Genomic DNA, 24,801 nt, shown 5'->3' with positions numbered 1-24,801 from the left:
GCCTCACCAGATTGCCTTCAATTTGCTATAAATATTGCCTCTACTTAAGGTAACTTGTTTTATTCTTCCAATTTTTCTTGCGGTACTACCTGGACATCCCAGGCAGATAGGTCTAGGTGCCATACAAATTGTACAACTAAGCTCTAAAGAACATCAGTATCCCTTTCCCTATGAGCTTATAATCTAGGAATACATATATCTGTATACAGGCATGTGTATATAGATATACTATATACYTGTTCTTTATATGGTATATAAATATATATGTCATAACAACAGGTTAGCAGGGAAGAGGAGAGGGGAGAAGAGTATAACGGAATAATAAGAAAGAAGTAGCTTTGCACACAAATTGCAGCCAGTAAGTAGCAGTGAGCACAACTTGCTCAATGCTGCAGCAATTAGCAGATAGCAGCTTCCTGCGACTATTACAGCAGGGGCACATTGCGGTGAAGGAGCTGAGGGAGGGCTAAGTCGACCTTTGCAGCTTCTACCACAAAGATAGGTCCCTATGGGAGAAAAAAGGGATACGGATGTGGACGAAGTCAACATGCTGGCCTTGGAGGCTGCCATGTGGACATAACCAGATTATAGGCCTACAAGAGGATCTTTGAAAGCGAGATTTTCAGTAGACTAGAAAGGCAGTAGTTTGGATGTGTCAGGACCAGAGAAAAAGAGATTTTTAATTGTTGAGGCTCATAATTTGATTATGATTTGATTAGACAAGAGTTTGGTGGTGTGGGCAGAGAGAAAAGGTCAGATTTGGAGAAGTTTTGTAGGAAGTGGCATCAAGATTTAATCTCAGAGTGGAGGTGTGAGTCATGAGAGGAGATAAAGTCAAAGATAAAGCCAAGATTGGCAGGAAAGATTCTGGTTTTATTCCTCAGATTGATAAAGGTATAGAGAGGAAAGGACTTCAGGAAAAATTCAGGCACTCAGTTTTGAGCACATTCAGTTTTAGCAGTTGGTAGATTATCAACAGAAAGATCTCAAAGAGAAAAGCCAAAAATCGTTTTTGGGTAGATCATTCTAGGCTTAAAGATTTCTTGTTTTCAGTGAGTCTGATTGTTCTTTATGTGTTTTATCTAAAGAGGACGAATATGGGGATTCTATTACAGATGATGATTCAAACCTTCTATGCACATGTATCTAGTAGTGCAATAAGTAGTCTGAACGGTTACTCTCCTGGTTTGGGTTGACTTGGAAGTATCCCATCCAACAGATCTTCTCTATGTTCTGCTATTTGTTCTGTGGTGTAACACTGGAGATCTCCTTAGCAGTCAGTGCTTGGCTTTGGTTTTGACTCGACTAGATGACAGGAGCAGATGACAGAAATCCTCTTAGCTGCGCAGGTATGGTTTAATCCTGTGAGAGCTGACACTGGTCTTAGTAAGTGGATTCAAACTGGAGTTTTAGGCAGGTCATGATAGGTGCTTTAGGATTTGATCAGAATTAAGAAGTAGTAGCACCACAGAGATGAGCAGTAGGCTTGACAATTTCTGAGTCACAGCTACCTAGATTATCGTCTCATGTCTTAATGCAGAAGTGGGAAAAAGAACTAACCATACATACAGGAAGCAGTAAAAATTTAACTCAATCCACTGGTAATTAAAACAACTTAGACTCAGTAGACTGAAATATTCTGTGACTGAAATTCAAAGAACCTTCCTTAAGGATATGTCTGTTTTAATGCACACAGTGCTGTAAGCGACCTCTGGTCTGTAGACATTAGCCGCATGTAGTCTGGTAACCACACGTCACACCTTCCCTGTACATAAAGTGCTGAGATACAGCATTTGTACCTGAACGGAGTCATTTAATATCTCTCATTTAACTCAGCTCATTGCGTTTCAATCATGGTAGGGCTAAAGGAGGCCCAAGAGGCTCAGTGTCCTAGTGCTCATATTTACACAGTTACTGAAATGTGGTAAATCATCTACCTGCCTGTTAATAGGGGGTTATATATTATCTTGTAGCAGGCATTGGCTGCTCTATGAAGATACAAAATTCTTAGAGCCTAGACATCTGATCTAATATCTCGTGGTTCTTTTTAATACAAGCATGGAAAAAACATCTCCAGGCATCTACCCATCATTTTCTTTAAATAATCCCTGTCACTTTTTTTGCTTTGTTAAAGCATTCTGCCACTAAATCTCTATATATCTGGGCTTGGAGATGCCAGCATATCTACTGTCTTATCTCTCTTCTCTTCTGCATTAAAATTCCTTCCTACTTCAGACAGTGCATAGCATATTTCATCCTACAGGATCCCCAAATACTCTTCAAATATAGCAATTATACTACATGTAGGAATAATTTAACTAGGAATTGAAAAAAATAGCTATCTGTTAGGTATGATCCCTTATCTATGTAGGAGTCCAGAGTACCAGTATGCGACTGTTGAATAGATAATGCAGAAAATACTGTCTCTGCTTGATAATGCCGTATCTAGTGAGAGTTTAGGTAGGTAGATTGTGCGTGGTGAAATCCTCATTTGCTTTTGCATGTGCAGGAGCCTCGTTTCATGTCTCCTCCATTGAGCAAACATTATTTCTTATGTGACTGGTGTGCTACTTCCCTACTATCTCCATAGGAAATGTGCCATCCCTACCACTCATTTCTGGAGCAGGCAACGCTCTCCAAAAGGCTCCAGTTCAAGTAGCATCTGGACCAAACCTGCTTAGAGATCAGACAGGCTCCTGAACCAGCACATTAGGGCTACAGACCAATTTTTACCATTAACTTTTTGGCCTCAGGTCAGAAACTCTCACAAAGATTGCATGAGACCTTCAAAAATCCCCCTGCAGAGACAGAGGTTCATGTCCATGCATCATTGCGGAGTGGGAGGAAGAAGGAGGAAATTTTAAGTCTCATTGTGCTACTAGTGAGGAGTAATCATGTTTTTTTTTTTTTTTTCAGTAAGCTGTTGGTTGAGCCACACGTTATTCATGACCTACAGTGGTTTTTCACAAACCTGCCTGTTATATGATATATYCTGATCTGGATTAGTTTTGCTGAGTTTTGCCTTTTCTTCCTTTTTCCTTTTTTTCCTTTTTCTTTTGACAAGGCAGGGCAAGGACACTTTGAAAGCAGTTCTGCCCCAAACCAGAAATAAATATAGAAATAAAGTTTTCAATAACCTGAAATAACATGCAAACCCTGAGATAGCATATTTTCAAAATACAGGCGTAGTGTGTACCAGCCAGATCTAGCTGTGGAGCAGATAATCAAAAGAAGCCTTCTGCAAACCTGCTTGTGATGACCAGATAAACAGGGCTTGGCCTGCATTCAGAAATAAGATTATTTAAGCAAACTGGGACTATGTCACTGAATATTTTAAAGTAAGTCAAAAGGAGCTCGGAGACAGCGGAAAGCAAAGACCCTCTAAGAATTTAAAATTTCAGGGGTCCTCTTTGGAGCGTTTCGATTAGGACTGAACACGAACAGTACAAAACTCCGGTGTGATTTTTCACTTTGATAGCAAATTGGGCAAATCACCAAAGGACGCGTCATCTTGGCTGCCGGAGGAGAGAGGAGATGAGCAGGTGTGATCCGCGTGCCAGCAATCTCGCAGGGCAGGAGAAATGCATTTTGGAGACGATGTGCAAAATGAAATCACGCCCACCGAAACCAGAGCGACGGAGCTGAGCAAATACGCTCGCTGCTTAAAATAAACCGGCGGTTAATGGGCATTCAGATTTGCTGTGTAAGATCCCGAGTAAAAGCTGGAGGCAGAGCACTGTCTCTGCTAGTGCTTCTCTTTTCAGCTTGCGCGACCCTGGTGTTTAGGGTTAATTGAAGAAGACTTTACTACGTCGACACGTAGTTGATCATGCTGATCACGTCTCTGCCGAGGCGAGATTTGGGAATTAAAATTGGACGTTAACATTTTGCCGATGTGCAGGGAGGAAGCTTCCCCAGCCCGAATGAACAAGCTTGAAAAACCCTTTGGAGAGAGAGCCCTGAAGGGACGCCGCGGCGTGCTTAGGGCCCCTGTCATCGCAGGGTTAAGGACAGGCACCAACTCCAAACGATTCGGCGAGAATCATGATGGGACCAGTCAGGATCTGTCATCAGCGGACTGGCCACTGCAACAGAGTGATTAAAGAGGAAGACACAGACAATTATCAAAGACTAATTGCTTATTGTTGCTAGAACTATATTTTAAATGTGTTTTTCTTTTTAATTACTTTTGGAACAAGCCAAGTGTCCTTAATTCAATTGTAAAACGGTTGGGAATGGGAAGCCTGCCATGAATCGGGTAGCTCGGAGGTCCTGTGAAAGCAGTTGCCTCTTTAAGGAGTCCACGTTCACGTTCAGTCATCCCAACCTCTGCCAACTTTCCTGTTTTCAGGTCTGCGCTCTGCTGCGAGTTGAAGGTCTCCGACTTGTTGGTGCCTGCAGGAAGCTTCCCTAGTTTGTCCCTATCTTTTCCTGTATTTTTATTCATCCCTGTCCAAGGGCCTTGACCCAAAGAGGAGCTTCAGGTCCCTAGTGGGTTTGAATCTGCAGGTGCTGGGTTTATTGAGCGCTTTCCAGGACAGGGCTTGCACTTTCCCCTTCACAAGGTGAAACACTGGCATAATTTGAACCTATTACCATTCAAACAACCGTACACCTCTGTACCTGGGTTTACTATTGACTGTAATGAAATTATGCAGGGGATAAATTTGGCTCAGCRTGTTGTCAGGACAACAATGAATGAACATGAGGATGTTGTTCCAAGTGAAGGCCCTTAGGCTTGGTGTCAGGAGCAGATCCAAACCACGTACAGTAGGTTTTATGCAAATAGATATGAGGCTCTCATGTTATTAGATACCTGTTCAGCATTGTCTTGATGAGAACRACAGGGAACACAGCTTTTATATTCGTAGCAATATCTTCCTATATCATCCTTCGTGGATGCACTGAGCTCTGGAAATACTGCAGGGCCTTGTGATGGACAAGCAAATGATACCAACCTTATCTCACTGTGTGTAAATAATTTGCACCGTCAGTCTGGAAAATGAAAGGGAATAAGTGGGAACGAGGGAAACAGAAACAATGTTTAGGTTCGTTTATTGGAGAAGGTACATTAAAAAAAWTTTTCAGAGATCCTGGTGTTACAAGAATACCTGAAATCTCCTCTAAGCAGCTGACTTAAACAACCCCCCCCCCCCAAAAAAAAAACAGGCTGCTAAAGCTGCTGCTGACCTGACATGCAACAGGAGGGAAGAGGCAGGATACTTGCTTGATTGGAGATTGGCAGAAGCAGCTTATACTGTACACTGAATTTGTCTGTACTGCAGGTTTTTGCTCCTTTCGATCTTTCTTCCATTTGTACAATATAGAAAACTAGAATTGGACTGAATTGTTCAGCCTATTTCTAAATTGCTGATTCTTTCAATCTTCTCTGTGCGCTTCTAAGTTCCTCGCAAAATCCTGAATAAACATTCCTGCAATAAGGTAGAAGAAGCTCCAGACAGCGTTGCTGGCCCTTTGATTGCTCTTTTAGGACAACTAGAAGCAAAACTGGCCTGGGCAGGCATTTTAATCAGCACTTTAGATTTGGTGAACGCAAAGTACCTGAATCATTCTGAGACTTTCACTGCAGCAGCTCTGGCTTGGGCTCTCGATCTTTGGCTTTCCTCCATCGAAGTATCTGATGCATCTTATCTGGAGAAGTCAGTGTTTGCTCTTCCTCTCCCTTCTATCTCTGACTGCTGCTCCTTCTCCCAGTGTACAGATTGAGAGGAAGAAAACTAGCATTTTTGAGCAGTTCTAACAGCATAAAAAATATTTGATTGACTAAAATTCCCCAAACTATCCCACTACAGCTGAGCAAGGCTTGCTTTGCTGGGCTTGAAGATCTGTTTTATCTCTTGCGTGAGATTTGTTTACTCCTCTGGGCATCTCTTGCCTTGAGTTTTGTTGACCCTCTCATCTGTGCAAAGCAACGTCTCCGAGAGGTGTTTGTTCAAAGTCTCGAGCCAGGTTCTTGGCTGCGGTGAATGGTGAAAGTCAATGCGTCCACATCAGCTGGGGATCCCACCTCCAGCTTAAAAGCAAATATCTAGCAGAAAATTCTCCATCCCCCACTGTAACAATACGCAGAAACACCATATCTTCCTATGCAGGATGCAGAAAATATTCCTATTCCTTATTTTTTTTAAATCAGCCCAAACCTGAGTGAAGGGTGTAAACACTGCAGGAGTATGTACTTCCATTGAGAAAAAAAACAAGCATTTATATGCATTTTTCCAAATTTCCAAAACTTTCACAGTGGTGACTGGGGAGTTGTGTGCGGAAGACCAGTTAGCCACCACCCTGGGCTCTGAACGTGCAGACGGGGCAATGAGTTGCCAGTGCTCAGACGCAAACCTGACAGAGCAGCAAGAACAACTTGCTGGTGGTTAATATGAGCAGAATAAATAACATCAAATGTTGATAGCGTTTAGTATTCATTTCCAAGCTCCTTTGGGCAATGTAGACAGAAGTGTGCCTGGCAGGTGATGTTAAAAGATGTTTTTCTCATGGAATAGTGGTTGTCTTGCCTTTAGTAACATTCATTCCCTTTTCTGGAGAGTTTTGAGATCCTGAAAGCCTGACGCTGTGTGAATTCCGATGTATTATTTTCATGAAAAGGTCTCTCAGGTTTCCTGCGCTATCAATAAGCATAGCGTGTAAGGTGGGCCATGAATCGTTTTTCCAGCTAAAAGGTGAGGTCACAGAGATCTTGAGAGCTTGGCTATAGTCACGCAGAAGATGAGTGACAAAGCAAGGCCTCCTGATGTCCCTTCTCAACAGCTTGTATTAGCCTCATCCACCGCCTTCCAGAATGGGGTAGAAAACGTTTTCTCCCGTGGCAGGATAATTACTTAGAGAACATCCTAAAAATTAAACATACAGCACCTCCTCGGGGCTGTCCAGCATGAGTTTGTAGATGGTGGCTTTCCTTTCTCCAGTGGCCATCAAGCGTTACAGAGCAGTGCTGGCACACAAGGATGCTTCCCGTAACGGCCGTGTGCAGGGAAATGAGCAGGAAAGGAGRGAGAAAGAAAAGAGCCTTGGCTTATTAAAAAAGAAGCTATTGGCTTATTGAAATACCTAGAAAAAAAACAGATACAGCTTTTAACTAAAGGGCGATCGTTAAGTCTTTGTGTTGTTTTCCCCAACAGCCAGCTGTTCCGCTTCGAGCTCTTTTTATACAATTTATATACTGCCGTTTGCGTTAAACTTGTACCTTCCTGCTTTTCCGAAGCGCTCCGTATCCTGCACCCGAACCTTCGGAAGAGGGAGACCCGGCCGCCCCCGTCTTCTGTGCTGGCAACCGTGGCTCGTGGCTCGGAGCTAGAGCCCGCGGGAGCCAGCGACGATTCACCCGCGCGGCAGCGGCGCGAGCAGTCGCCGCTTCCCTGCGCCATCTGCGTTGGGCAGGCGAGTCTTCCTCCGCTCGCGGCTGAAAATACCAAAGCAAAGCYGTATGGTCCGCGCGATGTTTTCTGTGTCAGCGGGAGGGATAAACTTAAACACGCCTGGCCATCCTGTTTCGCCCCACAGCCCCTGCGTGTTTTCTCATCCGGCATTTCATCGAGATCCTTGGCTTTAGCGCGGCAAGACGGAAGGGTGCTGCTGGGCGGGTAGGAAATAATTAATCTCTCAATGCGTACACAAACATGCGTGCAAATCAATCTTAAACGATTTTTTTTTTTTTAGGAATATAAAAGAAAATTAATCTGGATGAGTCAGGCTTAATTGCTTCCCTTTTGTCTGGATTTTTTTATTTTTACGTGGAGATATTGGGAAGCAATGCTCCTTGCTATTATTAGAAGCAAAGGTGGAGACCGAGGGCAAAGGGTTCGTTTATAATTCTTGCAGCAGAGGGTCAAATGTAAAACTAAAAGGCAAGCGGATGAGCCGCTTGAAAATAAAGATTCATCCGCTTAGCTCGCTGAGTTCGTGCTGGTCTGGGGAGCTAGCAGTTTTTACGGCTCTAAGACCCCCTGGCTGGAGCAACCAGAGAAAAAAAAGATATATTTTTTAATGAAAGAACTTACCTTGCAGAGAGGCTTGAAAACATAAACTGATATAAACTCCTGAACTGATATAAACTCTTTACTTTAGAAAGAAACAACTCAACTGCTGTGGCAGGAGGTTGGGAAATATAATGATTATATGGAAACACACACACCTATTTCTGTGTTTAAAAAAATTCAAGTCAGTTAAGCTTAGAGTGTGTCCCAAATAATGACCACTACCTCACTTCCATATTCATGTGTCCTGCATGAACCCATTTGATCACGTCGGGCAAGAGAGCCCATAATTTTAGGGTGCGCCGTTGCAAAACAAACCCCCCAAACCCAGTTTTTCCAGCCCTTTCCTAAAATGCAACAGTGACGATAACTTCCTCTCCTTCTCGTCATCATGAACTAGGCGTCTCGCTGGGGAAAGGAGGTTGTGGCATGGGGTCTGTCCCAGCTGGGACAGCAGCCCGCGTTTTGGAAAGCCGTAGCAGCAGCACGAGTGCCGCAGCGTTGGCGTCCTCCCTCTGCCGAGCCTCTCGCACCCGGGATTTGCTGCCGCRCTTTAGCAGCTGTGGTCACGGAGGGGTTTTCACCCGGGGCAGCTCATCTTTGTTGAACCAACCTCTGGAATTCATGTCCTTTTCTGAACTTGTTTCTTCTCTGTTACTGGCTGGTTTGTTTTTTTTAAGTCGCTGTGCTCAGGCTTGTTCAGTTTGCCAGGCTAAAGGGCATTGCAACAACATGCGTCGTTTTGTTGGTTTTCTTCTAAGGCAACAAAACAAAAATAAGTTTTAAAAAAAAAAATCACTTTGGTGCCAAATGTTTTCTCTCTGAAAGTTCCTGAAGCATAAAACGAGAGTGTCTTTTCTGGAAGACGGGATATTACTGATGTAAATCCAGCGCTGTCGGCAGAGGAAGAACATGCTGCGTGTCATAAGGCACGCGACCGAGGAGGAGCTGAARTGATGGAAATGCCTGCCCCGTGGGTGTATGAGACTGTGGGGATCGGTATTCACACAGAGCATGCTTTCTTACCTGTGCCCAGGGCTTTTTCTTATCTCTGAACATGAACCCGTAGTGAAATAGAAATGTTGCTGTATTAATAGTGCATCAGAGATAACCCTCATCTGAAAAAATACAGTAATACTGCACAACTGGGAACCTTTCAGAGCGAGGAATTGGACTAGCAATTTCCTAGCGTGTTAGTAATGAAACATTCTGGTTCTGTATAAGCAAATGGGCAAGGTTAGTGGACACATTACTCCAGCTGTCACTGTCCCAGCAGTAACCAATTTAGAGGCTTTATATCTTCTGCTATCCCAGTAAGTGAGAGAAACCCATGAAAAGTATAAAGTTAAAAATAGAAATCCCAGAATGAATTAAAGCGCAAAGTGTGAACAAGCTTGTAGTACTGCTGTATAATTTTAAAATCCCAGTTTTCCTTCTTATCTGGACCTTAATGTATGTATTACATTGCAAATTCTGGCAGTGTCCATCCTGCTCCAGAAGGTCACCTCCTAACGGGAGGATTTATTTGTGGCCATAACATGTGACATGGGCGTCCAGCATTGGATCTGTAGAGCCACGGTCTGCATTGATGATTCCTGTTTGTAGTTCCTCTCCCGTGATGGTGTTGGTGTGCAGGAGAAGCATGAGAAAGAAGGGCAGCTTCATCAAAGCCAGCCTGTGGCTTCGCCTGCAAGGGAGAGCAAAAGGGGTTGTCTCTTCTTCCATTTCTGGGCCAGAGCCAGGGCGGATACCAGCGGATGGTACCACTGGAGGTGCTGATCCCTTCAGAGCTGGTGGAAGAGGACCCCAGCACCAGCCAGGAGAATTTGACTCTTAAAAAAAAGATACCTTCTGGTACCTGTGTGTAGGAGATCATAATCATTTTTTTCAACAGCTCTTTCAACAGCTGCGGACAGACGTCAGGCCTTGATGGACRCACTGGTTGGTTAAAGTAGTTTCCCTGCAGCACTACCCTACCCAAAGGGTTGGGGTCTCGCGCTGCCTCTGAGGGACCACAAGGAGGGAATCACACGTGTGCGGCCAATGCTTATTGCAAGAGGAAGGTTCAACACTCTGCRGGACTCGGTTGTCTCTCCTAACGTTAACTGTTGTGCACGCTTATGGTTCAGGTTGCTTTTTGTTGTTAGGTTTCCTAACAACCAAAGTTAATACAGTTTCTAGATCCGGCGTAATGTGGGATTGTTTTCTTGACTTACAGATATCCTTGTTGATGGGAAGCTTTGCGACTGTGATATTGTGGTAGACTGCAAAGTTGGGGACCCCATCCCGTTGGAGGTGAAGCTGACCAACTGGAGCAAACACAGCGTGGGCCCTTTTGCTCTCACGGTGACACCGTACCAGGATTACCAAAATGGGGTGCACAACTATGAGCTGCAAGATGCTATCACTTTTGTGGGATCCAACACCTTTTACATTGATTCGGTGAGTCTTTCTATCGGACGGGTCGTGTTTCGGATGGCGTGCATCATGATGAAAGCCATGTGCCCAAGTAGATTGCCCGTGTGTCTTGCTTTACGTTATCAAATTTTTCTAAGGAGTGACACCGACCGCCCTGGAGAAGGAGTTCTTTCAATTCGTCATGCAAATTTCCTCGTGCTGCCCTGGCAAAGTGCTTTAATCCTAACTTAATCATAAACTTAATTATAACCATCCTGAAAAGCAGTTCAGCTTTATTCTGCATGAATTCTAGGGCTTTTGTTAAAACCTTGTTAAAAGTTACAAGAGACCATTTGCAGAAAGGGGTTTCAGTATTCAATCGTGCATTTTTAAGGTAGGTTAATTTTCAGGAAGTACCACAGTTATGGTAGCTACCGCTGAAGATGTTGCTGGGTTTGGGGATATAGAATCATCTCCCTGAAATGGTCGAAGATTGTAATTTCATATATCATAAACCACTAGCAAGCCAGTTTTAGTCAGGTCCTGAGGAAAAGCGAAAACAAAATGGTAAMCATTAAAGACCAATATGATGAGCTGATTCATTTTCCTGTCACTTAGCATATTCTTATAAAACTATATAGAAAAATAAAAAGATAGAAAACATATTTAAAGGAAGCCAAAAAGTGTCCTTTTAGAGAAAAATTGAGTTTTCTCACAARTACCTTTTCAGAACTTGCAAGTCCAGGAGTTTTTTGCTTCTAAGGCAAAATACTGAAAAATTCTTCCCAGATACAACTACTCCGTCCCACATCATTCCCCAAAGAGCAAAGATAACAAAAAAATCAGAGGAATGAAAAACATAGGGAAAATATTGCAGAGTGGAAAAAGCAGTATTTCTGGTACTTATAAAATAAACATGAAGAAGAGGGTGAGTGTGTGGGATAGTGCTTAGGACCTTTGCTTAGGTCAGCTCTTCAGTTAGCTAATAAAATACACCTGTCAAAACTGAATATTTAAGTGAACCTTAGTAAGAAAGAAATTAAAGGCTAAGCCCAGGGGTAGTCACTGTGCGTATTTTTCAGTTATGCATCATGTGAAGAAAATATTTTAGAAAGCTAATGAGCACGGAATACACCATCAATGGGAATTTTAATGGGTGCTAACCGTATCCTTGGCTGAATAATTTAGATACGTCAACAGAAATAATCGAGAGATGGCTTTGACTCCCTTTCAGACAATGTGGATTTTTTAATCAGAATTGCAGTGTTTAGATGGCCAGCTGCCGAAGGGGCTGACCCTGAAGGCTAATGAGGGAAAAGGGAGATGTCAGCGTGATGTATTCCTACCTTCTGATTGAGTCTCCGATGGGGCAAGAAGTCAGGAGGTCACATCTCTTACGCTTGCCCAGGCAGCTTTCTCATACATTACGGGCCCCTTATTTGCCCCAGTGTTCAGGATTGTGACATTTCTTCTGTAAACACAGTCCCTGATAAGTTAAAAATAGAGTTGTTTTCTGCTATTTCTCCTCCTTTTCATTCAAAAAGGAGAAATGAAGCAAATGTTGACTCTTAGGCAAGAAGTGTTGTATTTCACGGTATATAGTGCTGATACTTGTCCTCCGCAGGCTCCCCCAGAAAATGCTTACTCATATTTCTTTGAGGCAGAGAGCACTGATGATGGAAGAAAATTCTTCGAACAGTGTATCTAATGTTGTCAGAGGCCCTTTCATCCCCTGTAATAACTAATTCAGTAATGGAAAAAAGATTTCAGGAAGCAGCACCTGGTTTGGGGACAAGAAGAAGGTCCTGGTTTGTGCATTCGATGCTTCAGGGAACGACGAACATCCTCAGAATTGTGTTAATGCTCTGAGTTTGGCAGAAACTCAGACAGATGCTGGTTGAGAAACTGAAGAAGCTCATGACTGGATGAGACGAAAGAGATTGATAGGTTCTCTTTTTATAAATTAGAGCTGAAGCATTGGACCAAATTCCCCAGTGCTGCTCTGTTGAACGTGTGCCCATTATTTTTGAGAACTAGAGTCATGGACACAGGATTATTTTGCTTGATTAACAGAGCTGACTTGAGATGTTCCCGTCTCCCAGCTGCTTGTTTGTGGCCCTTGGTGGGGAGTTGTCCCCCTCTTCCCCAGCAGACCCAGCAGAAGAGATGGTGCGAGCCTTCATTTCAGTGCAGAGCTGGCCAGGTTAGCTCAAACTACCTTCGTCAGCAGTTTAAGCTAATTGGGCTGACTTTACACTGACAGTAGCAAGGAGGTGGTGACATGATTTATTGCTCTGCTGAGCTGGGTGGGAGGGAGGATGGAGAACCAGTGTAGGGTTTGATGTACAGGCAGTGTATAGGCAAGAGCAGCTGGGAGCATCAGGTGTTACAGCACAAGTTAGAGAAGATCCTTCTCAAGCCCTGAAGGTTTGGTCTGTCATCATGCTAATACGGAAACTGAAGCATTACTGGTCTGAATTGAATGTGGTCTTTGGGGGAAAAAAAATGCTTTCCTAAACATTAACTTCTGATTAAGCCAGATGTCTAATTGTTCAGCAAATCAACATTATTTTYGTTTTCAGACTGAAAAGTTTCCAATCTGTTTCCACACCTATCTGGATGGCAGGGAATATATACAGTATTTTTCAGCATGCACACACTGCTTTACAGTATGAACAGAAATTGTTTCAAGGGTAAAAGTTATAGGATTTTGTATTTCTATTTCTTATGACCTGAGGTCCAGGTTAGTTGATGCCTCCTGGAGGTAATGTAATGAGTGCTTATTCACCTTTTTGTGCTCTTTACTTCAATATAATGCGGCAGTCTGGGTCTGCATCACAAAATTTCTGCTGGGATATGCCCAGCTCAAAAAAGCAAACTCTTTTATTGAAGATTTTAAAGGATGTCACGATATTTCCATGCCTTTTAAATTGTGCAAAATCTTTATTTTTAAGCATAATTTTTAATTTGGTTAACTTTATCTTGCTGTGTTTTCGTTTAACTGAAAAGGTGACTTTATCAGTTATCATTTAGATTGTAGACTTTTTTTTTCAGTGTAGGGTTTTGAAACATGAGATAGGATGGTGGACCATCACCTCTTCAAATACCTTTGCATTTATTAATTTTTTCTCTCACTTTACAACCTTAGGTTTAGCTTTAGATATATTATTATAAATTCTTAGTTTGTACCAATGTTTTGTCTTGAATAATTAGTTGATCAAGCAGAGTTGGTTCTTGCCAAATTAAAAGTGAAAAATGCAGATACCTGTAACTACCAGCAATTCATCTTTCCTTGTGGTTCCCACTTCTACTATTACTATCTGAAAGCAGTGTTTTTCCTGGGTATGTGAACACCAAGTAGCTCAAATGATTGGTAGCAGAAGATGAGGAAAAATTCATTAATAGATAGTCGTTTTGAATCAGCCCAGAAGCTATGATGAACATTTGCTCTCTTCTGGCATGTCCCCTGTGGCCCATCTGGAACAAATTACTTTTCCTGGCACTGTTTTACTCAGACTGTAAACTCTTTGGGGCAGTGTACAGTAGCTGGCACCAGCCCTGATCTCCAACTGGGCTCCCTGAGTACTACAGCAGTGAAAATAAGGAGTAATTAGTTCTTCGCAATCACAGTCCCACACAGTAGCCTGAATAAGGGAAGGATTAGGATGGAGGCAGAAAATTCTTCTTCTGTCTCTGAGGAACAGAGGGGGAATGTGGGCAGTGTGTTACTGATTCTCCAGTCATGTTTTTCTAGGGTGGCAGCTTCCCATCTTTGGTCTCCATGCAAAAGATTCGGCAGAAGAATTTTAGTAAAATCTGTTCAGACTTTGTGACTTGATTCAGCAAGCGTGCTGAATCAACAGCATCGCAGATCGGCACAGCTTGTGAGCGTGTGTCTAGGCTGCGGTTCCACAGGGATCGCTACCAGATCTGTGTGCTGCTAGATCAGTTGGCAATACAGAATGGATCTGGAGCAGACGTGAGTACATGATTCTTCATGTTTCTGTCAGATTTGCTGGATCAGGCATCACAGTCTTTGTGCAAGGTGGCGTACGTGTGACCCGTGTCAAGCAAATGAATGGAGAAGGGGAAGAAAACAAGAGGGAAGACTTCTAGTGAGGTGTTCTGTGTGTCCAGACCCAATTCTGGAGGGCAAGAACTTGTAGCCAGTGAGCGCAAGGACAGGGGATCAGGAGAACAGCTGTGACGGCTCTGACCACTTCCATGGATGATACGATGCCGATATAAGTTTGCTGTGGGTCAGCAAAAGTGCTCGGCGTCAAAGCCAAAGGGAGCCTGAGCTCCTCCAGCTCTGATGATGTTACTGCTTGTGAACAGCCAAACTCCTGTGCAGGAGCAGCAATTTAGGCAGGGTCAGCAAAGAAGCCTGATATCCCGGCGGAGTATAAGGGGTGCATGCCTGCTATCTAAAGTTCAGTGCTGTAATCCCTGAGGTATTAGCTGATGTTCATGTATAATCAGCAAGTATTTGTTGAAGGAGAGACCTCAGTCCTCTCCACCTTTTCTTTACTGCATGAGTTCCTGTTCTGAATAAGAAGTGGTTTCATTCGGTGTTTCTTGCTGCGCTGTCATTGTATGATGAAGTGATGAGCCCTCGGAGTGGTTTATCAGAAGTCAGGTGCAAGGGGGATGGAGCAGGATAGATGGTTAGGGGTGTACTGGGTTGAGCCCAGCTAGTGGGATTGTTCTGTGTGATGGGATGGGAGTTAGCTATGGAGCATAAGGAAGCTTAAACGAAAAGTGGAAATGCAACATGAGGCCTGCTCAGCAATTCCACACTGTCCCTTTGGCAAAGTACTCAGGACCRAGCAATGGAGGTCCAAAAAAAACTAGAATAGAAGAAAACAAAAATGAACAGCTCATTCCCTTCTCATCTGACAACTACAGAAAACCTTCCTCATTGGAGGCAGTGGCAATCCAGGCAGTTTTCAGCTCTTTGGCATATTCTTGAAGTGCCCCACATTCAAAGAAATTCCACTCCTGGACACCTTTCCAAGTGGTTCCTTTCYCATTCCTCCTCTGATTTAGACATCATCCTTCTTCACATCTTCCTAGGCAATGACAAGGTGCCCTTCAGCAGAGGGCACCCATAAACATTTCCCCAGTGAATCCCCAGTTGATGATGTCCCAGTTTAAGATAGGACCAAGGGAGCAGGGACACTGGTGAGCAGGGATCCTCCCAGTCCTTGACCACACTTGTAGCCCCATTTTGGAGCCTTAGCCTTGTCCCTTCACTGTTTCAGGAGTAATGAAGCATTGGTTCCCTTGCAAAGATTTTCTCCTGAATCCAGTCAAGTCCAGTACATGTGGACAGCTCAGCACTTGTAGATGCAACACAAGAGTTTCCATTGCAGTTGGATTTGGGTCTGGGCTTGGTTGACCAGTCATGCTGTCATTTGGCATCAGCCGTAGACACTGTAACATGRTGGGCTTTGAGGTGTTTGGAGATGAGGTGGGTGAGAAAAGAAAGGCCCATTACCAATGAGTATCCAAGTGAAAAAGAAAATATACAGACATGGGCCTAACTGGGAGAGAAGGCATGACACTATGGGTACATCTTAAGATGMTGGCTTCAGGGTCCTGGGAGCAGAGAAGGACTGGTAAGATGGTCTTGGTTGAGGGAGGGCCAATGCTGAAGAGCATCAGGTGCCTCTTATTGGGTCTGTTCTGCTGAACTGAAGTTGCCTCTTCACTGTTTTTTGGAATAAATTCGGTCCAATGGAATTTGTGCTGATTCAGCTTTTTGCATCTGCAGCAGTTTTAACTCAGTTCTAGGCACCCTGAAACTGGATTTAACATTCTGTGGAGGCAGTGTATTAATTCAGACACTGGCACATGCTGAATAGTGATGGGATTATTAAAGAAGTACTTCAATGTCTTGCTGAAATGGTGGATCAAGATATATTTGTTGTAAAGATATGGATTGCAAATGGTTTGGGGATGAAAGGAGATATATAAATGTGGAAACAGTGCTGATTCTATTTTTAATTAGGACAAGTTAAATCAGGAGGGCTACTTTTAGTGGGGTATTTCCCTCCAAATTTAATTAATCCCATGATAGTGAATGTTAAAAAATTACTGATTAGAATTTACAGTCAGATTGTGTCTGAATAATAACTGGAGATGAATTTAGTTATTGCTAAGTAGCTAAATGGTGTTTAAGCATGTGTTTAACAAGAGTTCAAAGCCATGATTTAGACCTTTAATACAGAAGTTGATAAATGCAGTCTCAGGGATATTTCTGGATATTCAGGAAATCTGGGGTGACTTCTGCCACAAACTAACTCTCTTCTGGAATCAGTGACTCCTGAAGGCCTGTGTTCTGGTTTGAGCTGTGCCACAGCTTTGCTGCATGAGAGAATAACATAGGATTTATTTTTCAATGCTCCAGTTTTACCATTGTTAGAATAAGGGCAAGGTATTTACCTTTTCTTGTGGGAAGGCAATATTGAGATGTTTAAAGTATGACTATTTCTAGAGTACTTTGGGATCATTTGAAGGAGCTATTGAATTGAAAAGTGCAATTATTTTGTGTTGTTGCTAGTTCGGTTTTACTGATTTTCACCTTCTCCTTTCCAGGTGAAGCCAACCAAAGACTCTGTGTACTTCGGAGCGCTTCTCTTTCTCTACACAGGCGATTTCTATCTGAATATCAAATTCCACGAAGACAACTGCAGCAGGGAGCTCCCTCTCTCCTGGTTCTGCCTTCCAAGTGTCCACATCCGTGCGATGGAGCCTGTGATCCAAACTAAGCTGTAGATGTACCACGTGCTATTTGATTAACCGCAGCGCACAGAAATGCTTGGCACAGTCTCTGCTTGACCCCAGCTTGTTTCTGTCCAGCCCCCGGCCACAGTCCCTACTTTGGAGGAACAGCTGAACACTTTCTGAATTGGCTGGTAGTCATTTGGGCAGCTGCTCTAGCTAATTTCAGAGAGAGAAAAAGACAGTTTATAAATATGCTGGAGTCCTCCTCTGTTTCCAAAAAGCCTTTGAAACAGCTAATACATGCATTATGCTTTCATACACCCCATTGATATCAGTGGATTTGAAAGGGTCTTGAGGGCTGAATTTAACCATGTATCTGAAGGTATCAATTCCAATTTGAATAATCCTTCTTTATCGTTTCAGCAAGAGTTGTGTATCTGTATTAAATGCCTGGCGCACAATGAACCTGTGGTGTGAACCCTTGGGGTGTAGTTCTGTGTCAGGCTTGTTCCCAGGCTTGTTCTTGTTCCACTTGTTTGTTGAGTATTTGGTGTTTTCAGTGGTAAATAGTGGTAGTGATGCCTTTGCCTGTGTTACTTAGTGAAAGTAAGAATAGCAAATGTGCCTCCAGGTATTCTCTTCCTCCCCTGAGCTCAGTGTCTCTGCTCCTGGTGGAGTCGCTGCCTTTTGTTTGGTAGATCTATGAACATGAAAAGAAAGATGGCAAAGAAGAGCTAAATTTTCGTCCTTGAGAAAGGAAATAAGCCAAATGTTGGGTTGCTGGGGGCTATCCTATGAATTCAGCCTATGAACTCGTGTTTCAAACAGTCGCAGCCACCAGAAACATTTGCAGACCCTTAAAGTGCCACCAAAATTAATCAGCTGGCCACTATTATCATTTTGTGTGAGTTTTTTGCAGACTCTTCTGATCAGGTTTTTCATGCTAATAGACTGAGCTTGATTATGTGGGTTTTTTTTTTTTTTTGGTAGAATGATTAAGTTTAATTATGAGCCAATTAAGGCCATAGAATTCCTGACCATAACAGTAGTTGCTGAATGTACTGAAAATTTAACCAGTTGTTTTTCCAAATAATGCTTTTGCATAAAGAAGCCTGAATTTACTCCATGCAAAGCAGGAAGATATTTCATCTGTATGATTTATATGTTACTTCATGGACGATAGGTTTCAAACACGGCTCAATCTTTTCTTAGATTTGCCTCCTGCAGCTGTTAAAGCTGGTGGTAGAACACACTTACTGAGGATGAATACGCCAAGATGTGGTGGGACGCTCGAGTTAGCTCTATCTGTGCTAAACCTACATGCACAACCTTTTTCGCTTAGGCTTCATCCAAATGTGGATACACTACTTCACACCTGCACTGGTGCGTCTGCGGATGCCATGGAGCACTAGGCTGGATAGCCACTTGCTCTGGGTCTCTGCACCATGCTCAGTTGTAATTGCAGATGTGACTGGTGTTTTCCGTAGGAACATGACAGTGCTCAAAACTCGATTCATTGCATGTTTGCAAATGACTGTAATGTATTGATCCTAAATATTTTCTTAATTTGAGGGAACTGTAGCTATAGCATGATAGCTATGTTTCCAGYGTGTTCAGGGTATTATCTCTCCATCTGTATTGAGGCAATTTCATCAGTGTTTGCTCTTGAGCTGTGACTCTGTACAGGGCTTTGAATTTCAGAGTAGAAGTCTTCAGACTTAAAGTGATGGAAATCTGAGGCTGAATGAACACTTACTTGCAATGATGTGCTGCTCTGTCAGCTGCCAGTGAGCAGCGTCCGGTAACAAAACCGTTCCCTAGACTTGCACAGTGGCTCTGGGCCAGTGACACCAGTGGGAAGAGGGTCCAAGCAGCAGAGCTGGGCAGGTCCTGTGCCATGAGGCTGCGTCTCTGCCACTAGATAGGCATGTACACATAAAATAAGATCCCAGGAGAGCAGGAATTAAACCAGTTACTCTTCTCCGTAAAAGCTTGCTTTTGACACGTGTCTCTGTGCTATGTTACACAACACTGTTGCAGCAAAATCCAAATTGTGTTTTATTCAGTATTCCCAGCAGGTAGTCTGCAGATGCTAGGAGTACAGCTAAGGCTTTATAAGGGCCACATTGCATTTGAGGCAAAAATGTTGTGAAGCAGATGTTGTCGCAGTCAGGATGCTTCAGCTTACCCAGCTAAGGGAGCTTCTCACGGTTTGGTTTTGAGAGTGGTCCCTGAGAGCAGAGGGTGTTGCTCGGTGAAGCCTCTACCGAGGTACAGCACTCATGTGACCTTTACTTATAAAAGGGCCTGATCCGCAGCCCGTTGAAGCTGTTGGATGGGAACAGGTTTTATTATAGCAAAATAAAGATGCATGTTCCCTAGGTTTCCAATATGCCATTATAAACCTGCAATACGTGCTCATAAGCGTTTATGTGTGAGCTGACCCTTAACGGTCTGTCTGTTCATTATATAGTATACTGCTCTGTCCCTTGTCAACTTTGATGGTTAGTTGCTTTTGGCATTTATGATATCTTTCCCAATTTTCTCACACTTCTACTTGTCTTGGTGAGAGAGATGAAACACAAGAAATTCTTCCTTCTGGGGATCATTTGTGACTTCTCGAGAAGGAGAATGTTAAAGTGTCAATGTAATTTGGAGAAGGGTGAGGGGAAGGTGCTTTAAAATGAGAATACTGTGTGGCTTTTTGTTTTCTTTTTAGTGGAAGCTTTCACTGGAATTGCTGTCAGGATTGGTGCTTGCAGTGGCTTGAATAAAGGATGATACTTTTCTGATCTGCTCTCCCTTTCTGGAACTGAAAACTTGTTTTTATTTCTCTGAACCACCCAGCTATTATTTTGAACATGATGAGCCAATCTGTGCATTGTTACACAGCTGTAAATCTGATATGATCCCACTTGGATGAATTAAATCATTCCTAATTTAAATCATCATTGCTGAGAGCAGAAGTTGGTCCAATATATGTATGTGTTGGAGAAGCATAAACCATGTAAATTTAATTATCTGAATAAATGCTTATCTCGTGTTATTTACACCTTTGCCTGTCTCTTCTGTCTGTAATTCTTAATAGTGTTCATGTGTGTTTTTATTGTTAATAATAATAATATATCCCACGGTGCTGTCTTCTGTCTCTGACAGAGAATGTATGTGACCCTGGAACTGAAATTTCAGCTTCATTCAGACTTTATCTTCCCAGATAAATTTAGAGCTGATGAAGGATGTAAGCTTCATACTGCAACTCCCGTGTCCATCTCTGTCGAGCAGGTACAAGGGGAGCAGAGGCAGCGTGAGCCGCCCAGCGCTGACTGGCCAACCCGTCTTAACTGTGAGCTGGGGGGGGGAGAACGGCGCAAACTCCCCAGGGTGTTAAGCATGCCTTGCGGCACTCTGGGATTATAATTCAGCTCTTTGGCACAGGTGGGAATTGGAGGCTTTCCCGGCTTTCATCTTCTGGGGAAAAAAAGTTGTTTCAAACCGTATTTTAGTTTTTAAACTGGAGTTTGATGCTCTCATCCTCTCTTGGAAACATCTCAAGATGCTTCAGCTGAATGGGACCTCACCTATTTAATAACCATCTGGTGTTGCTTGTTGGAGTGATACTTAGGCTAGTACGTTTATGATGCCTCAGTTTCATAGCACCAGTAGAACTTGTGCTGTATGTAGTTGACATGACATCAAATATATATTGACAACTTTTTGTCCCTGTGTTCCCGATTCAGCAAGATACTTAAGTGTGTGCCTAATTTAAAACACATGAGTAGACCCACAGATTGTAGCCAGTTCAGAGTCACGCATCTGCCTAGGGAACTTGCTAAACCAGTGCCTAGATGCACAATCTGTATTTGAACCTGTAAGTCTGATATTAAGGCCCCCATCCTATTACCAGTTGCATGGGCCATCTAATTCTTGGATCGCCCCTGGCTCCCAGGAACGATGGTACGGTGAGGAGAGGTCTCATCAAGATCAGGCACTGTCATTTTAATACTTGAGGGACATATATGTAAGGAGTCTGGGAGTGCAGAAGATCCTTCCAGGACAGCATGTACTCAGTGTGTGCCTCTACAAACCACAGTAATGAACCTTGAAGGTATAAATCATATGAATGGACCTGCTTGGGAAATCGCATTATACCAAAAGGCTGTGCCTGGAGCTGTGTACTAGGAGAGATGGTGCTCCTCCGCCTCCTGCTTGCAGCTCCTCTTTCAAGCGTTCCTCTTCCAGGCCAGGTAGCCTGGRCTGTGCTGTACCTCCTCTCTGCCTCCCCAGCTCCACACGCACAGGAAATCTCCCTGGTTACTACCCAGAAACTCTACTCATCAGTCAGAAATTACCTGGCCTGACCCATGAAGAAGGACGAATTACAGCCCCTTTTCACCGTGTGTTCAGGTGAAGGTCCAGGCCTATGGCTGAAGTGATGCCATGCTAATCATGGTTCAGTGCAGGCATCTTCTTACCACCTCCTTTCCCARTGTCTCAGATCCAGAGCACAGATGCCAAGATACAGGCCACCTAAGTGAAGCATTTCATTTTAGGAACTAGGCTGGATCCTTAGTTGCCTGAGGCTGTGGGGAGATGATAGCAAGAGTTAAGCACCTCCAGGGACCAAGTTAAGATCCGAATCATCCTCYTCTTCAGGAACCTACTTTGGACATGTAAGTTGCTAATTTGGGATGTAGCTTCGTGTTGCTTTTCTGTTGGGTGAGTGGTTGTAGATCCTAGTTAAAGGTTTTCCACTCTCTTCTTTACATTAGCAGGCATCTTGCCCCCACCCCTTCGCCAGATCAGCTGCCCTGATYCACCCCTCTGGGTGGCCGTGCCAGGCTGAACCCGGGAAATGATGTGGTTTGCAAAGGGAAAAGAGGAGGCGGAGGAGTGTTTTCCTTGCCGAGCGTGTGCGTGGGGATTATTGATGTGGAACTTGATCTGTGCACAGTCTGTTGAAGCCTGTGAGGGTGCAGCATCCCAGATAGACACATTTGCAGTGCTGTTTGGGGGGGGGGGGGGGGAAGGGGTAAATCGGCAGTGGGAGGAAGGGCAGGTTGAAAAGGAAAGAGAAGTGGCATGGGGCTACAACCAGAGATGCCCGTAGTTAAGTGAGATGAATCAAGGCCAAATGGCTTACCTAACTCCCACTACATTAAAAATAGGTTATGCTGTATATTAAGATTTCATTTATAAATTGTTTATAAAGCATTCATAAATGTTAGATGCTGTAAGCACGTTATACACACGAATACTTCATGTTTCAACATTATCGATGGCTCTATATACAGCTGCAGCAGATATTATAGATGGTTAAGTCACAGCTCTAGAGACCAACAGTTCAATAGCAATATACCATAAATGATTCATCAATCACTTAAACATGTATTAAGCATTTATGTGTTCTTTATAAATGGAACCTTAATATGAAGTGTGACCTTAAGATGTGTGAAACAGAGAACTGTTCCCCTTTCATCTTTCTTTCCTCCTAAAAAAAATATTTTAAATACCTTCCCCAAACACTTCTTTAATAATGATTGCACTTTCCTCCACCTCTGGCTTGAAAGAGGCCACAGGCTCCTGAGAATTAAAAAAAAAAGGTTCATGGAACGAGGCCAATGCAGCGTTTGGATGGGTGCCCCTCCATGAGCAAATATGTTTTGTGTCAGCGTGGGGGACTGGGCTCCCGGGAGGCAGAAGGATGTCACCTTGCCAGCTTTTGGCGTTGCTTGGGCAGATGTCTGCAGATCCTGGAAGGAAGCACAAGAGCGAAGGTAATGGTAAGCGTCGCTGCAAAACCCACAACAAAAGAGCTGTGAAAACGAGATTTGAACAGGGTGACTGAATTCATGAATGTAAGCCCCGCAGCTAACTCTGTAGGTGTTTGCTTCTGGAGAAGATGCCACCAGAGAAGGTGGCACCGTTGCAGACCCTGGACACAAGGGAGCAAGGGAAGGAGGTCTCTGGCTCCCTACCATGGTGTCTGCGACRTAAACAGAAATCCAGAGGAAGGTGTGAAGTCCACCCATCCCCTCCCAGCTCTCCCCTGCAGAGCTGAGCCATGTGAGGCAGCAGTGGAGGAAACCAGAGAGAGCACAGARCTGTTGTTGCTATTAGCAGAGGAGATACAAGTTGTTCCTATCTTCCTACACTTCGCTGAAGTGCTGGCCAGGGCTGTGTCGTTACAAGCATCTTCAGGAGGGCATTACAGGGCTCTGGCCTTGTACGATTGTATTCAAAATTGTRTATAAATATTAGCCTTTTCCAAGTGGCATCAGACAGAAGCCCTGCAGTTCTTGGTTAATGAGCATTTAAATTTAGCACTGAGAAGAAGCACCAAAAAAATAAGACAAAATATGTGCAAATGCTTTGGAATATTATTTTTAATACAAATATTGGGTAAATCAACCATTTTTTCCCCTTTCCACAGCTCTCCAAATGTTGCTGCTGTTGAGCTCAATATAAAAACGCTTCCTCCGAAGTGAGTGGTCAGCCTGTACTGGGGGCTTGGGGTCACACGGGCTCTGTGGGGAGAAACGACTGAAGGGACCAGTGATGTGGTTAACACAGTGCTCTTCATTTAAACCAGCCGGATGTGTAGRGGAGCCATGTAACGAGCTCTCACCATTTACAGGGTGGTCAAGTCATGTTCCACAGGGCTTATTTTTTCCCATTGGCTACAAAGAGAGGCCACAGTGACTAGGTCGGATGGAGAGGTCTACTTACCAGGCTGCTGCATTCAGGAGAGAGAAATCCCAGTGAAAAGCTGACTCTTTGCCTGCTCCCCAGCCTAACTTGGGCCATGCCAGATCCTACCTCGTTCTTCTGATTTAGTACATCTGCGTGGGCAGCTTGTGTGAAGTGACTGGTGAAGGGGCAGAGCAAATCAGCCAGAATTGTTCTCAGCCTTCATATTTTTTCAAGCRTTTGCACACACATGCCTAACCACATTTTTGCACGGGGGAAGCCCCAGGATAAATGTCAAATCAGTAGCCATCCATATGATGAAACTGTCAGCCATTGAGTCACTCACCCTCTCATTTTCCATGAAAAATCTTTAGGAAGAAAAGGACCCACCGTTTATTGAGGGCCATCAAGTTGTTCTGTGGCAGCAGAGCTAGCAAAGCCGGCTCTCCTGTAGCTCTGTCTCTCCTGCTTGGAGGCTTTGACTGATAAGGTGCAAATACCTACTGAAGTCACCCACTGGTGTCCTCCCTCTCTCTCTGCCTCTCAGAGGATCTCTGATGAGCCCTTGGTCTGTCTCTGACTATGGGTCATCTCCGTTTTCATAAACCAGGAGGACCTCCATTTCATAAACCTGGCAGGAACTTCATGTTTTTGAGAGAACCCTTTCCACCTGCAATGCCTTGGTCCATCAAATATGGATGAAATTACCCGATGTGTTTAAAAGTGTAAGAGGACCCAAGGAGGGCACAACCAGCATGAGCACAGAGGCCTCATCTCTTTGGAAGTAGTAGAAATACCTTTGTGGTGAAAAAAAGTGAGCTGGGATTTTTGAGAGCCCCTGTGTCTCTAGAGCAATGTCTGTGCTATTGCAAGCATCTAGGATTGCAGGCAGTGACCTCGCCATGGTAATGCCAGCCTGAATCCTTCCTAAGAGGACGTTTGCTGTAGACCACTCCACAGCTACAGAACAGCAAAATCT

The 24,801-nt window shown here is 43.7% G+C and overlaps 1 protein-coding gene across 4 annotated transcripts in view; it reads left to right on the top strand.

Moving 5' to 3' along the window:
* The window catches only part of TRAPPC9 (trafficking protein particle complex 9), a 460,967-nt gene extending 440,786 nt beyond the window's left edge, over positions 1-20,181 (top strand). For all 4 annotated transcript variants that reach the window (XM_026058552.1, XM_026058550.1, XM_026058548.1 and 1 more), the window contains 2 exons: positions 10,228-10,451; positions 17,007-20,181. In XM_026058552.1, coding sequence (XP_025914337.1) covers positions 10,228-10,451; positions 17,007-17,186 — 404 coding nt within the window. In that variant the 3' untranslated portion in view covers positions 17,187-20,181. The remainder of the gene's footprint in view (positions 1-10,227; positions 10,452-17,006) is intronic.
* The last annotated feature ends 4,620 nt before the right edge of the window (positions 20,182-24,801 follow it).

Source organism: Apteryx rowi, unplaced genomic scaffold (assembly GCF_003343035.1).
Source record: "Apteryx rowi isolate R43461 unplaced genomic scaffold, aptRow1 scaffold_148, whole genome shotgun sequence".
In the NCBI taxonomy this organism is placed as follows: domain Eukaryota; kingdom Metazoa; phylum Chordata; class Aves; order Apterygiformes; family Apterygidae; genus Apteryx; species Apteryx rowi.
Note: the sequence above shows the minus strand (reverse complement) of the source record. Positions and strands in the feature narration are given on the sequence as shown.